We start from the raw sequence: 13,889 nt of genomic DNA on the forward strand, positions 1-13,889 counted from the left end.
TCCCCACCCATGACTCTGGCTAGGTTTTACTTTAATGATTTCAACCATTTGAGGGTTCTAATGACACTATACACAAGGGTATGTAGTGGCATTAGCCTAACTGCTTAATGGGCCTTAATTCCTGCAGTGTTGGCCAGGCACCCTAGCTTGGTAATGACTTTCATGTTTAGTAGAGAATTGACAGTTGTAGCGACTCACTTGAATGTCTGTTTCTCCAAGTATCAGGGGGTAGCTGTGTTAGTCTGTATCTACAAAAACAACAAGGAGGCTGGTGGCACCTTAAAGACTAACAGATTTATCTGGGCATAAGCTTTCGTGAGTAAAAACCTCACTTCTTTGGATGCATGGAGTGAAAGTTACAGATGCAGGCATTATATACTGACACATGGACAATGTGTCCATGTTTCTCCAAGTAGACCATTCAGCTTGTCTGCATTCCTAACTGGCCTAGTTTCTAGCTAAAAACAGGATTCCATGGAATAATGTAGGAAGTTTGCCATTAACTTCCTCTGTGAAGGCAGCAGCAGGTGTCGGCCAAAGTGTCTGGTTGCATCAAAACATTATGGAGGTATATCAGTGGAGGCTATGAACCTGTCAGCTGAATAGGCTGTTTAAATCCCTACCTATGGAGATAGGGTAAGTTTACTTAAAGTTCATCATATGAAGGTCTCTATGACTATGAGGACTAGGAATTTGTTTAGGTGAAAACTGAGCAGGTACCAAGAGTCAGTAAGAGAAACTGTGGCATGCATAGCACCTCCCTATGGAAGATCATCTAAATCCTAATAAAACCAAAAGCATAAAACATGCTTTGTTTTACAGTATGAATTCCTTTACTTAATTTCCCTTAAGTGGTAACTACAACTATGTACTGGAGAAGTTTTCTGATACAATTGACCTACTCCTAGAGAGTCAGGTCATAACTTCATCTCTGATTGGTACCTGACTTAAGCTTAGAATAACTTAAGAGTTTCAAGGGGGTGGAAGAGAATTTGACCTTACACTGAGTAGGAACAAGGTGTTTGTTTTTTCCTGCTTAGATAAAACAAACTTTAAGATGGCAGCAACTTGCTGCCGTACACTAAACTCCCATTAGCATTCCTGCAGAATACATGATGGCTGAATAAGTTAGTTTTGGTCAAGCATCTTTGAAGAAGCCACATGTGAGTCAATACCCACCTTCCCTCACTTATTATAATGAAAGAGTGTAGACCTTGAGAATTAAAACTGCAAAGAGCCATCAGGAGATTGTGAACACTTCAAAATAAATCCTCAAGGTTCTGTTAAAGTTACAAATGCAATTGTGTTTTACATTATAGTATGAGCTTATCCTGTTCCAGCAAAAATTAGTTTCTTCTATACAGCATCTCTCTTCACTAATGGGGTTAATGCCTTTCACTGGTAGTATAGGACTAAGCTCCACCATCCTACTCAGGTTACCAGAGTGTCCACAGAAGAAGTTGTCAATTTACTATCCACTGATCATTTATAACATTCTAAATGCTGTGCTGTAGTTTGTGATTTGTTTTTCCTCTTCTCCTTCCCTCTCTTCTTTCCCCCCCCCCCCCAAAAAAAACCCCCCACAAGGTAGCTAGTAGCATGATGGTTGCTTCCACCCAGCACTCCTTCTCATGCCCACTTAAGAGCTGACTAAATCCAAGTGCTCTCCCTTCTGTGAGGCAGCATTTACATGTGCTGCAGGGTTAGAGTTACAGACTGCCTGTTCAGAGCCAGCTAACCCTCACTGCTTCTGCTCTGGAGTGGGTTTCTCAAGCTGTTCCTTTTGAAGATGGAACCACGCACGTGATGGAATGCAAAGGTAAGTAATTCTGAGATCTCAATATCCCTTTTTAGGCAGTCAGTACCAACATGCTACAAGCCAACACAGTTTTTATTCTAGCCCCTTGCATGTTCATGGTGGAAGGGAGGCTCACATGGAAGGAAGCATATTTTAAAGACAAAATCGTTCCAAAAATCCAATGTTTTTGTTAACTTCAACAGCTCTCAGTGGTGTCTGAGCAAAAAAGCCCACACCACAAACATGGCTCAATGGGATGGGACCAGTGGTCTATGGAGTCTAGTATCCTGTCTGGCAGTGGCCAATACTGGCCACTTCAAAGGGACAGAAAGCAACATAGCAAGCAATTATGTTCTAGGAAAGTCTACCTCTAGGTAAGTAAGGCTTGTGACTAAGGCATGAGTAGGTCCCTACCAAATTTACAGCTATAAAAAACATCCTGGACTGAAATCTGTCTACCGTACAGATTTAATGGGGGGAGATGAATGTTTCCTCAAATTGGGGATCCTGACCCAGAGGGAGTTATAAGGACAGGTCACAAGGTTATATTGAGAGTTGCATTATTGCCAGCAAGCAATAGTGCAAAAATAAAGGTGGCAATACCATACTATGCCACCCTAACTTCTCCACTGGTGCCTGCAGAGCAGGACAGCCAGAGAGTGGTGGCAGCTGACAGAGCCCAGCTCTTTACTTCTGCCCTACTGCCTAAAGGTGGCAATACCATACCATCCTTACTTCTACACTGCTGGTAGCAGTGGCTCTGCCTTCAGACTGGGCTATTGGCCATCAGTTGCTGCTCTCCAGCTGCCCAGCTCTGAAGGCAACACTGTCTCCAGAAGCAGCACCACAGAAGTAAGGGTAGTAGTACTGCAATCCTTGCTATAGCCACCTTACAAGCCCTTACCCACCCACCCCTTTTTGGTTCAGGACCCCAACACCACTGAAATTTCAGATTTAAATAGCTGAAATCATGAAGTTTGATTAAAATCTTGACCATGAAATGGACCAAATTTGGTAAGGACCTAGGCATGAGTGTCACTCCCTGCTTTGGGAAGGGAGAAGTAGAGGACAAATCTTCTCCATGGCAACAGAAATAGAATCCTAGGCAAAAAATGAGCCCATCTTTCTTGTTTTTTAAATATAAAGTGTGGCAACCATCTTCTGGCCCAGAAGGCACTTAAACTCAACAGCACATGCAGAAGCCACCAGAATTCTCATCCAGACCTGAAGCACCTACACTTAGCAGCCTGGTTGCTAAAAGTTAAGTACAGTCATCATGGATTTTCTTATTAGCCTCTAATGCATTCTGGTATCCAGGTACATCTTACCTAGAAGTTCATTGGTCTGATCAAATTATGTTTCTGGGGTGGAGAAAAATCAAGTGTTGTGTAGTGGACAACAAAGTCCCTGCCCCACACTAGTGTGCCCATCTTTAGATGCTACTGTAATACAACCCAGCACCACAAAGTCCTGTGGATCTCAGCTACACTAGAGCTTCTCTGGGACAGTGAGAACCAAGCACTGTGGAAGAGTGGCAACCCTAGTGGTATCCTTTAAGCAGGCATATCAGACTCACCTGATCATCAGGGGTCTAGGTTAATCAGAGTGATTGACAAAACTGGCTTGACTTCTAGGGTACACCTATCAAAGAGCCACATGGTAGTGCAGCTCAGAGCTGGGATCAACTAACTAGGGATTATATTATGGGGCTAAAAGTAGCTGTGTAGATATTTTGGCTTGGGAGGGAGCATCCCCCCCCCCTTTAAGTCCAGTGAGGGGGCAAGTCTCAGAGGCGAGGCGAGGCTCCAGCCCAAGCCTGGATTGTCCACACTGCTACTTTAATCCCATAACACAAGCCTGAGTCAGTTGACCTGGGTTCTGAGACTCAGGGCTGCAAAAAAAACAAAAACAAAAAACCACCACCTGCAATGTAGACTGTAGTCACTATTACCTTTGAAAGAACATTTAGAGAGGGGTCTCTTCTAGTGGGAGAAGCTGTGGGAGTGAGGAGATTATTCCTGTTCCAGAAGCTGTTCCACAATTCCCAGGAAAGTTGTCCCATCCTTTTGTTGGTTTAACCATTAGAACCCTCTTTGGAAGGTTGTGGCATGAACAGGTATGCCTAGCACTCTAAAGGAGAGCTTACATATGGATTACACATCCCAGTTGCATCCAGTTCATGTCGATACATCCAAAGATCCAAGGTCTTGGTATCAAGCTTGCTACAGGCAAAATATTAATCTTGCCAGTGTTGGTGTGCTAGGCATCTATGAAACCATTCACAAATCCCTTGGGGCATTGGGAAAGTATAAGGGCTGGTCTACACTTAAGCACTTCACCAACACAGCTGCACTACAGTAGCGTCTTCACTAAAGTGCTACAATGTGGATAGAAGAGTTTTCCCATAGGTGTAGCTAATCTGCCTCCACAAGAGGCAGTAACTATGTTGACATAGCAGTGTCTATACTGGGGCTTAGGTTGGGGTAACTGTCAGATGTGTGGACATTTCACACCCTGGAGCAATGTCGTTATACCAGTGTAGACCTGGCCTAAGCCTCATCTCAGGAAGAGTTACAAATGAAGTTTCCATTCTTCTGCTGAAGGAAAGCTACTGGATTGGTTCCCCAATAATTCCTGGTTTTACAAAGCTTTTGCTTTATGTGGGGAGGGACTTTAATTCCTGTGTATTATTTTATACAAATCTCTGCTTAGCCTTCTCTCCCCCCCCTTTGCCTTCTGTTGTCAGCTGCTTGCTACTTCCCATTAATGATAATGGAAGAGACATGTGCAACAGCATGAGGCACTTCTCACCTGATCGCTACTAGAAAAAAATTCTCAGGTTGCACACTTCTCTTCCTATTTAACCTATCCTGGTAGATTAGGAGACAATTTGACAGGGAGATTTAGACATGAGCTAATATTAAGAAAACTGTTATGAAGTTGTAAGTTGCTGGAGAGCTTTGAAAGGACACTTCTGGTGGCCTTAGTGGAAGGCTAGGGCTTGCTGCTGGAACCTCCAGCACTAACACTGGACTGACTTGGTATTCCATAGGCAAGGACAGTGGACAAAAAACAGCTACACTCAACTGATCAGATGGATAGAGGTCTCAGTTTTTAAATCACCCCATATTTGCCCTGTAGCTCAGGTGGTATGCATGCAGGAAGCCAGTAGGTCAGCTATAATTTGAGCTAAGATCTCTGCTTAACAAAGCATTCTGTGAAGACATTCTACCACTATGGTTTGAGTGACTGAATTTCACCAAGGACTGTGCAGAAATGATTACTCCTACAGTACAGGTTTTTTGAATGTGCAATTAAAATTTATTGCTTCACATAGCAGTGGTTACCAGAAGGCAGCTGAAGCACAATACAAATAGTTTCAGGCTTAAGTGCTGGAGGCACTATGAATGAATGAATGGTCAGTCTTCCAGCCAATGACAATTTCATAGTTTAATAAGTGGAGGGCATGGAGAGGGACCACCACTTTTTGATGAAGGATGAAGCTTAGTAGAACCTGCCCATTTGCTTCCTAAGCACTTATTTTAGACATCAGTGTGCTTCAGTCTGAAAGTAAGAGCTTCCATGTTACTTGGAATCTTGTGCCTATTCCAGAGATTAGGCAACTGGAACACAATAGCTTATGGTCATCATTGTGATGAAGTCCAAACCAAGGCATAAAATTGGCAAGTATAAATGTATCATCTTCCTGTTAAGATTCCTCTTGCTCCTCTATTCAATCTTGTTCTCAGTAGGTGACTTACTGTCCTGAGGAGTGCTTTGGTATTCCACAGAAATCTCAATGAGTGTTTAGAAGGCCACCCTATTATTCCTGCATATTTGCATAGAGGGCTTCAATTTGGGTCTGAAAGTATTTAGAGAGTTCTGCTCTTTTTGCCTTCAGGGTTGGAGTCAGGAGTCCTTGTTCAATAGTGAACATCTCTGGATGAATGTAGATGTCTTTAACCTGAATGTAGAAAGACAGACAGACATTTAAACTAGCTGTCAGTGATGTGCTAGAAAGTGTATCGGCACCATGATAAACTGAAAAGCCACTGAATTTCCATATGGATAGGTTCTTTACTAATGTGGTTCAGGACTAGTTTAAGCTACAGCAATGCATAGCAGGCCTTTAGCAGCCACTGCTTGCCTGTGCTAATGTTGGTTACAGAAAGTTCATAATCCTAAATAGAATATCAGGGTTAGAAGGGACCTCAGGAGGTCCTCTAGTCCAACACCCCCTGCTCAAAGCAGGACCAATCCCCAACTATTTCCCCCCCTCCTATATGGCCCCCCTCAAGGATTGAACTCACAACCCTGGGTTTAGCAGGCCAATGCTCAAACCACTGAGCTATCCCTCCCCACCCCAAATACTCACTTGTTCAAAGGACTTAAGGCCAGCGTCTCTTCCTACTTTCACCATGTCTTCTAAAATAGCTTTTTTCAATACCTAATATAGACCAAGTTGAAAAACAGACCATGTAACACAGCAAGCAGAAGTTTAAAACTACCTCCCTTTCTAAATCCATGGTGGGGTAGTGGTCCCATTGTGACGTTCTGCTTAGAGGTGTTGGATACTTACCACTCAGTACTGTGTTCAGAGCCCTATAAACATTAGCCACATCCCCATGAAAGCCAGTAGAGCATTATCCTCATTTGCCAGATTGGAAATCATTGCACTGTCTTAGTCTTCCTAAACCCCTGTGGCAATGGCAGAGCCAAGATTGGAACTCAGGCCTGGCCACCTCAACCTAGTGCTTGCTCCAGGACATACTCAAAACAGTTGTGACTAAGGACTAGCAACTAGTATTTTAAATGGAAGCTTAACATTTAAAAACCTTCTAAAGACACTAAAGAAATATCCTAAATCCACATTAAGGCAGTTTCTGCAGGACTATTATTCTCTGCAGCACAAATATAATGCACCTAGAAGATACAATCTTAAGATAAAAAGGCACTTACTGAGTTTTTGTAAATTTCTTCAGATGAACCTTTTATTCCAAGTTTTGCTGCAAATTTTGGAAGTACCTCAGGGTCAGGAACCACTACACCCACTAGAGAGGACTGTGGAAAGAGTCACATTTGGAACAAAATGTATGATATGAAAGTGTCAAAAGTTTAATGCAATCCTGTTCAACAGTTAACTGTTGGACTCAGTACAGGAGTCAGACCTAGAATCTCAACCCAAAGAGGCTTTGCAGAACTATAGGGTTCTCACTTTGCCACCACTGATATGGACAGAATACATGCATCATGGATCAATTAAAAAAACAGTGGCAATCATTGCAGAAAATTCTTTTCCAGGTGTCTGGCTAGCAGATCTTGCCCACATGCTCAAGGCATAACCCATCACCCTGTTTGGTATCAGGAAGGACTTTTGAGATCAGATTGGCAGAACACTTGGTTTTTTTGCCTTCCTCTAACAGCATGGGGCACTGGTCATGGGCTGGTTTTAACTAGAGTAAACGGTATTCTCTGTAACTTGAAATCTTTAATCACAATTTGGAAACTTCAGTAAGTCAGCCTGGGTTATGGCCTTATTGCAGAAGGGAGTGGGTGAGATTGTAGCCTGTGATGTGCAGAAGGTTAGACTAGATTGGGGTTCTCAAACTGGGGGTTGGGACCCATCAGGGGGTTGCGAGGTTATTACATGGGGGGGTTGCAAGCTGTCAGCCCCGACCCCATTCTGCATCCAGCATTTATAATGGTGTTAAATATATTCAAGTGTTTTTAATTTATAGGGGGGGCTCACTCAGGCTTGTTACGTGAAAGGGGTTACCAGTACAAAAGTTTGAGAATCACTGGACTAGATGACCATGATAGCCCCTTCTGGCCTTAAAGTCTAAGAGTCTAATACAATTGCTGGAGTCCTCTGGATAGGGTGAGTGTTACATACACCAAAACTACTTACCATATGAGTTAGAGTTTTGCATAATTTAAATCAGCTCAAAGTGTGAGCTACAGTTTAATGACTTCTCCAAATCAGAGTCTAGCCACCCAGCCTATACTCTGGGCATCCCATTTCTTAACAGTGATGATCACCCTCTGGTTTAAGATTTCAGCTTTGGTCTAAGTGCTCCCATTGAAATACATGGGAATTTTTAATCCACTGCAGTGATATCACTTAGGCAACTTCTGATCATTTGAAACCCACACAGATATTGAATTACCCCCAAGTTAGTTCTCATCACCTCCCAGCCTACTTAGAGATCATAACAATTGTGGGATAGCATCCTGACAAACACTGCTGAAGAGAAGATTCCTGCCCTCTAATGGGAAGGCTAGCAAGCGACAGCCTGGTTAGCAGGCAGAGTTTAAAGCCTAGAGTCCACTAGTAGTCTGACCTCTTGTCTATCACAGGCCAGCTATACCCCACAGAGGCTCTGGAGGGGAAGCTGCAGCTTGTACACAGAACCAGCTTCAGAGCAATTTATGGGTCTGAAGTACTCAAGGTAATACCTCAGAAGGCCCAATTCTTAGCACTCATTTCTTATTTAGGGAGTAAAGCACTCAAGAAAGAAGCAGTTTACCTTTAAACTCTCCCCATGTACAAAAACTTGCGCTACAGGAGCACTTCTGATGTAGACATTTTCAATCTTCTCTGGTGCAATGTACTCTCCTTGTGCTAGCTTAAAGATGTTCTTCTTTCGGTCAATGATCTTCAGAGTTCCATTCTATGGTAATGTTTTAATGTTAAGGTATTTCCTAATATTTAGAGTCATTCCTTCCCCCTCAAATTAAAGCTTGCTTCTAAAAAGCTGACCTACTCCCTTTTGCAAAAGATTTCATTTTTGTTGCATGGAATCATGTGGCTTGTCTCAAACAGCTGCATCTTCACAACCCCACAGAGAAGTTGAGAGGTACTAATTGGTTCAGAGAAACTGATTAACTTAAGCCCCAACTCCTCAGTTATTCTTCCAATTATCTCAGGACATGATTAGACAGCACCTTTATTTTCTCTTTATTAAGAGAAGATCTCACCTTGCCTGATCATTGTGAAAGCAATGGCATGTTCTGGAGTTAAATTACTGGCCTGACAGGTGTTATTTGAAGCCTCCCTTGTCTGAGCTAATTGGTCTTGGGCACTCCGTCCTCATGCAAGAAACTTTAAGTTACTGGTATCTTTGTTTAACCACATATTGTACCATCATAGTGGTGAAAAGGGGTCCTTAGATGGACTCTACACTGACATCTAAGTTTTGATCAACACTCCAATTCTATGTCTATATTATCTTTGTAGTATGCCAAACAAAGCTCCCCCATTTAACTGGTTAGAGTTATCTGGAGTATATATCCAAAAGAAAGATGCTTAGGCCTATCTTTAACAGTTTGGGAAGATACTAGTATTATGTACCCTACAATAGTCCAATACTTTTTGCCTTCACTGCAAGTTTAGTAGTGATCATCACTTCCCCAAGATTCCTCACCCAACTAGGGAAGTGTTCCTCCTATAGCAGGTATTAAACCAATGAAAACTTACTGGCATCCATTTCCCAATGTCTCCAGTGTGAAGCCAGCCATCTGTGTCAATAGCTTCGGCTGTTTTCTCAGGATCCTTTAAGTAACCTTTGAAGACATTTGGTCCTTTAATGCAGACCTACAGCATGCAAACAAGAGTTGTCATTCCATGTAGCATTGCAGCAATCCTTACAGCATCACTCCAGACAGGTTTGCCTACCTCTCCTTCGTTATTGGAAGAGAAATAGTTCATGTCAGCCACATCTTCTAGTTTTAGGATATTGCAGGGTAGAGGGGCTCCAACATGGCCTGCATGAGAAGTTTAGGCAGATTTTATTTGCAAGATATAACCTTTTGCAGAATCCATGGGTGACTTCCTCACACCCTCAAGGTGTTTTGAGGGAGTCAATTTAAAGTCAGTTTCAACTTTAGAGACTGGAATTCAAACCCTTGAGATTCTTTCAGCCCCCCCCCCCATATTGTTTTGGAGTTTCTAAACTGTGTACTATACAAGGTAGGAAAGTAATGGTTGGATCAGGGATGTTCTTCACTGCTGCAGGAAAACAAACCCAACAGATCTTGATTAAAGGTGAACATTTTAGCTGCCAGGTTATTCTTTATGCTGAAACTCCTACATCTTTTGAGATAGAAGTCATTGGTCCTTACCACTGATTGTTTAAAATCCTAGGACATGTGTAAGTTAGTTTGCTCCCTCCATCTCATGTCCTAGCAGTTTTCTAATTTGGGTAATAATTTCTGCCCAAGATCCCCCCTGCTCATCTTTTCCAATTGTATTTGAAATTTTACCCTGTCCTAAGTCTCAGCTACTGTGTGCTGGTAAATGGATTTCTGTCTAGTAGTTTTGATTCATAGTTATTAAGTGATCCAAGTTGGATCTAGCAGTTTCCTGAATAATGGTTGTATTGAGGATTAGTTACCCAATAATTAGGTTGTTTTATTATGAGCAATAAAACAGCTCTGCATTCCTCCAGGAAGATACTGAATCAAGATCCATTTTATATTCCATGTTGTTCAGAAACACCTAACCACATAACAATGCCTCCCTGGATGATGTTTAGGTCCCTACCAAATTCATGGTCATATGATTTTTAAAATTGTAAATGCCATGATTTCAGCTATTTAAATCTGAAATTTCAGTGTTGCAATGGTAGGGGTCCTGACCCAAAAAGGAGTTGCAAGATTATTGTAGGGGGTTGCAGTATTGTTACCCTTACTTCTGCGCTGCTGCTGGTGGTGCATTGCTTTCAGAGCTGGGCAGCTGGAGAATGGTGGCTGCTGGCTGGGAACCCAGCTCTGATGGCAGAGCCACTGCCAGCAGCAGTGCAGAAGTAAGGATGGCCTGGTCTGCTATTGCCACCATTACTTCTGTGCTGCTGCTGGCAAGGTACCACCCTCATAGGTGGGCACCTGGCCAACAGCTGCAGCTCTGGCCACCCAGATCTGAAGGCAGCAGTCAGGGTGGCAATATTGTGACCCTCTAAAATAACCTTGCAACCCCCTACAACTCCCTTTTGGGTCAGGACCCCCAATTTGGGAAACATTGGTCTCCCCTGTGAAATCTTTATAAGGAGGGTAAAAGCACATGAAAGGCCAGATTTTGCAGAAGGTTACTAGATTTCATGGTATGGGGGCACCTTTTTCGTGGCTATGAATTTGGGAGGCCCTTATTGGGTTTTAGAAGAGATATTGGAGATTCTGGGTGAAGCGTGACCAAGGAAGATATGCATGTGCGCTTTGGTCCTTTAAAGCCTTTTATGCCCAAAGAACACATTTCTATTCTTCAGCCCCCAACAGAACTATACCATTAAGCCACCAGGTCAGTAAGTTCATGCTTAACAGAAGAGATGCTATTCAGGCTAGCAAGCCCTCCCTCATAGAAAAGGCAAAGCAAGGTTAACTGGTGCTAATGGGTGTTTGAGAAGTTGTGTGCACAACAGGGCAACAATAAACTGAAAGAGTATTTAAATTCTGTCTACCAGGTGGGAATCAGGGTGATCTTTTCAAAGGCTCCTAGGACAATTTAGTTGCGCAACACCTTCCATGGCCGTGAGGCATCTGCCTTTAGCAGCTTCAGGGAAGACTTTCAATCTCAACCATACCTGATGTGCAATCTCCAGGCACTGTGAAGGTGCAGCCAGCTGCGCATTCTGTCTGACCATAGGCTTCAAAAATCTGGAGAAGATGGAAACAAATATCCTTTTAGTGCTGGAGTCCTTGGGTGGTCCCTGCTGTAACATAAGAGTTGACACTCTACAGATGGGCACAAGATGCACTTTACATGACCATATGAAGTATTTTGCCACTTTTGGCATATCCAGCCTTTGTATGCAATAGACATATAGAAAAGAATAATTGTGTACAGCTATTGTAAAAAATCCAGATCTAATAGCCCACTGTTTTGGTATGATCAGAATTTTACCACTGAGAAGGTTGAGCCTACATCCAGTTCCTTCATATAAACACAGAATTCCTAGTGCAGGCCTCTGTTAACAGCTCAAGTGCTGATTTGAGCAGAGAGATCCCATCTAAACGCTTCCTATTGGCAAGAAAAAGTTAAATCTGTTTCCTCCCTGAGCGGAGCTGTCCAGACTCCTTTCCCAGTTCCCTCCAGAGCCATTCCCACCACACACCCCTGCATAGAGCTAGTGGTATGCTCCTGCCACAGAACCCTGCATAAAGTGTCTGAAGTGCCAACACTTGCAAATAGGGCACGTTGCTAAAAACTCCTGGCACCCCATTCCACTCCCCTGCACATTGGACTGCTGTATTGCAGAGAGCATTTGCTGGAGGGAAGAACTACTCAAAACATACCACAAAAAGGTTTGTGTTCTCCCCTTGCTATACTAATGCTAGAGCGTGGGGATTGCAAACTTAATTTGCAGAGAGGAACATGTGCAAAAGAACAAGTCTTAATTGGATTGTGGCACTACAAGAGGCTTTAAATTCAGTCATCTGCTTTACTGCTCCTCTCCACCCTTTGCTTTCTATTTGGAGTAAACTTTTCATAGCAGGGAGTCTTCCGATTTGGCTATATGAGATGCCTGACAGTGTCAACCTTCCAAGCAACCTCATCCTCCACTCATTCAGGAAGAGGCCCTTATTCTACATAGCACGAACACTAAAGATTGTAGGATGTTGGATCCAGCTAGAAAAGTGCAAGTACATAGATGGGGAGAAGAGTTTGTGTGATCAAGAGTCAATGTAGAGTCTGTCTAAAAGATCTTTTAGTGCAAAACTGTTTTCTTCAATGTGGAATGCTATGGCATTTGTCTTAGCTACATGCTGAGAAGTCCATACTTCATACAAAAATAATCCCCCACTACACTCAGTCTGGGCCAGTGTCACTTGTCAGTGAAAGTGCCATCTAAAGTGTTCTGTCAAATCAAGTCTGAGAAGTTAACCCTAGTCTCAGAGAAGAGTCTCCACCATGGAATAAGATGGCAAACATGGCTCACCTGACATCCCAATGCTCCTCTGAGAAGTGTCAGGACAGAGGGAGATATGGGGGCAGCTGCTGTTACCATTATACGCACTTGCCCACCCATGGTCTCCTGCAAGAAATGATTAGAGTAGTCAAAAAGCAGAGCCTCAATCTATAGGAGTCAAGGGTTTGTTACTCATCAGCATCTCATTTTAAAGCTGTGTACAGGAACTTATGACTTCATTCAAGGTATGCCTCCTCCCCCTCTCCTTAACAGCAACCATTGCCACAAGTAGCTAGCAAGTCATTGTCCAAGCCACACAAGCCCTCCAAAAGCAGCATACCATTCTTGAGCAGAATTGAGAACTGCTCCAGCTAATGGAGGACTAAGGCTTAGTTGCCATTCATGGAAGGGAGAGGATCACAAGACATGCTAACAGGTCTTCCTATCTAACAGGCATCAGTGGTGCAGGCACCAAGCTTCCCAAAAGGAAAAGTTGAGACATTACTGTATTCAGTCCCACTTGGCTCTAGAACATGGTAGCTACTTTTTGGAATTACTTCAAGGCAGCCAAGTCAAGTCAGATCAGCATTCCTCTCCCCACCCCCCAGCTAATTTGGCAAGGGTCTCAGGGTGCTTTTTAAGGTGCCAAGAATTACAGTATCTCAAGTGAGGTAGCTACATGCTATATCCAAAGTGGAGGTGGAATGCTTGTCATTTATCCATTTTACATGGCCAGCCAGCGATCACTCAAGGATTAGATCTCTACCTTCTTCATCTCCTGCTTTAGCTTCCAGATCTCATTCCCTCCCCTATCCATGCTGCTATTGCCCCAATTTGGTTGTTGATCCAGTGGCCGCCCACTGAACAAAGAACTAGGCTATTCTCCTAGATAACAGACAAGTATCTGGTGTATTACACCTTACACTAATACTACCATAAGGAGCAATCACCAAGGATTGGACACTTCTAGATTTTAAAGAAGCAGTCCCATCTTCCAGTTGGTTCAGTTTCAGCTCAACTCCACCTTCAGACTAAACTCAGGTGCAGAGTATATGTTCCCCAGACACTTCCGTCCAACTGGAACACAGCAACTCAAAGTTGCATTTGTGCATGTGTACAATGAAGTTAATCACTGCAACTCTAATAGTTTTACTGTGTTGGTTTGAACTATTGCTATAAAACAGTGTAGT

General features: G+C 43.0%; 1 protein-coding gene across 4 annotated transcripts in view; it reads right to left on the bottom strand.

Moving 5' to 3' along the window:
- Positions 1 to 5,096: 5,096 nt before the first annotated feature.
- Positions 5,097 to 13,889, bottom strand: part of ACSL5 (acyl-CoA synthetase long chain family member 5) — a 35,976-nt gene continuing 27,183 nt past the window's right edge. For all 4 annotated transcript variants that reach the window (XM_005293906.4, XM_065552500.1, XM_065552499.1 and 1 more), the window contains 8 exons: positions 12,730 to 12,825; positions 11,374 to 11,446; positions 9,474 to 9,562; positions 9,276 to 9,392; positions 8,326 to 8,469; positions 6,758 to 6,859; positions 6,174 to 6,245; positions 5,097 to 5,762 (listed from right to left, as the gene is read on the bottom strand). In XM_005293906.4, coding sequence (XP_005293963.3) covers positions 5,622 to 5,762; positions 6,174 to 6,245; positions 6,758 to 6,859; positions 8,326 to 8,469; positions 9,276 to 9,392; positions 9,474 to 9,562; positions 11,374 to 11,446; positions 12,730 to 12,825 — 834 coding nt within the window. In that variant the 3' untranslated portion in view covers positions 5,097 to 5,621. The remainder of the gene's footprint in view (positions 5,763 to 6,173; positions 6,246 to 6,757; positions 6,860 to 8,325; positions 8,470 to 9,275; positions 9,393 to 9,473; positions 9,563 to 11,373; positions 11,447 to 12,729; positions 12,826 to 13,889) is intronic.

The sequence above is a fragment of the Chrysemys picta genome, chromosome 7, assembly GCF_011386835.1.
Source record: "Chrysemys picta bellii isolate R12L10 chromosome 7, ASM1138683v2, whole genome shotgun sequence".
Classification (NCBI taxonomy): Eukaryota; Metazoa; Chordata; order Testudines; family Emydidae; genus Chrysemys; species Chrysemys picta.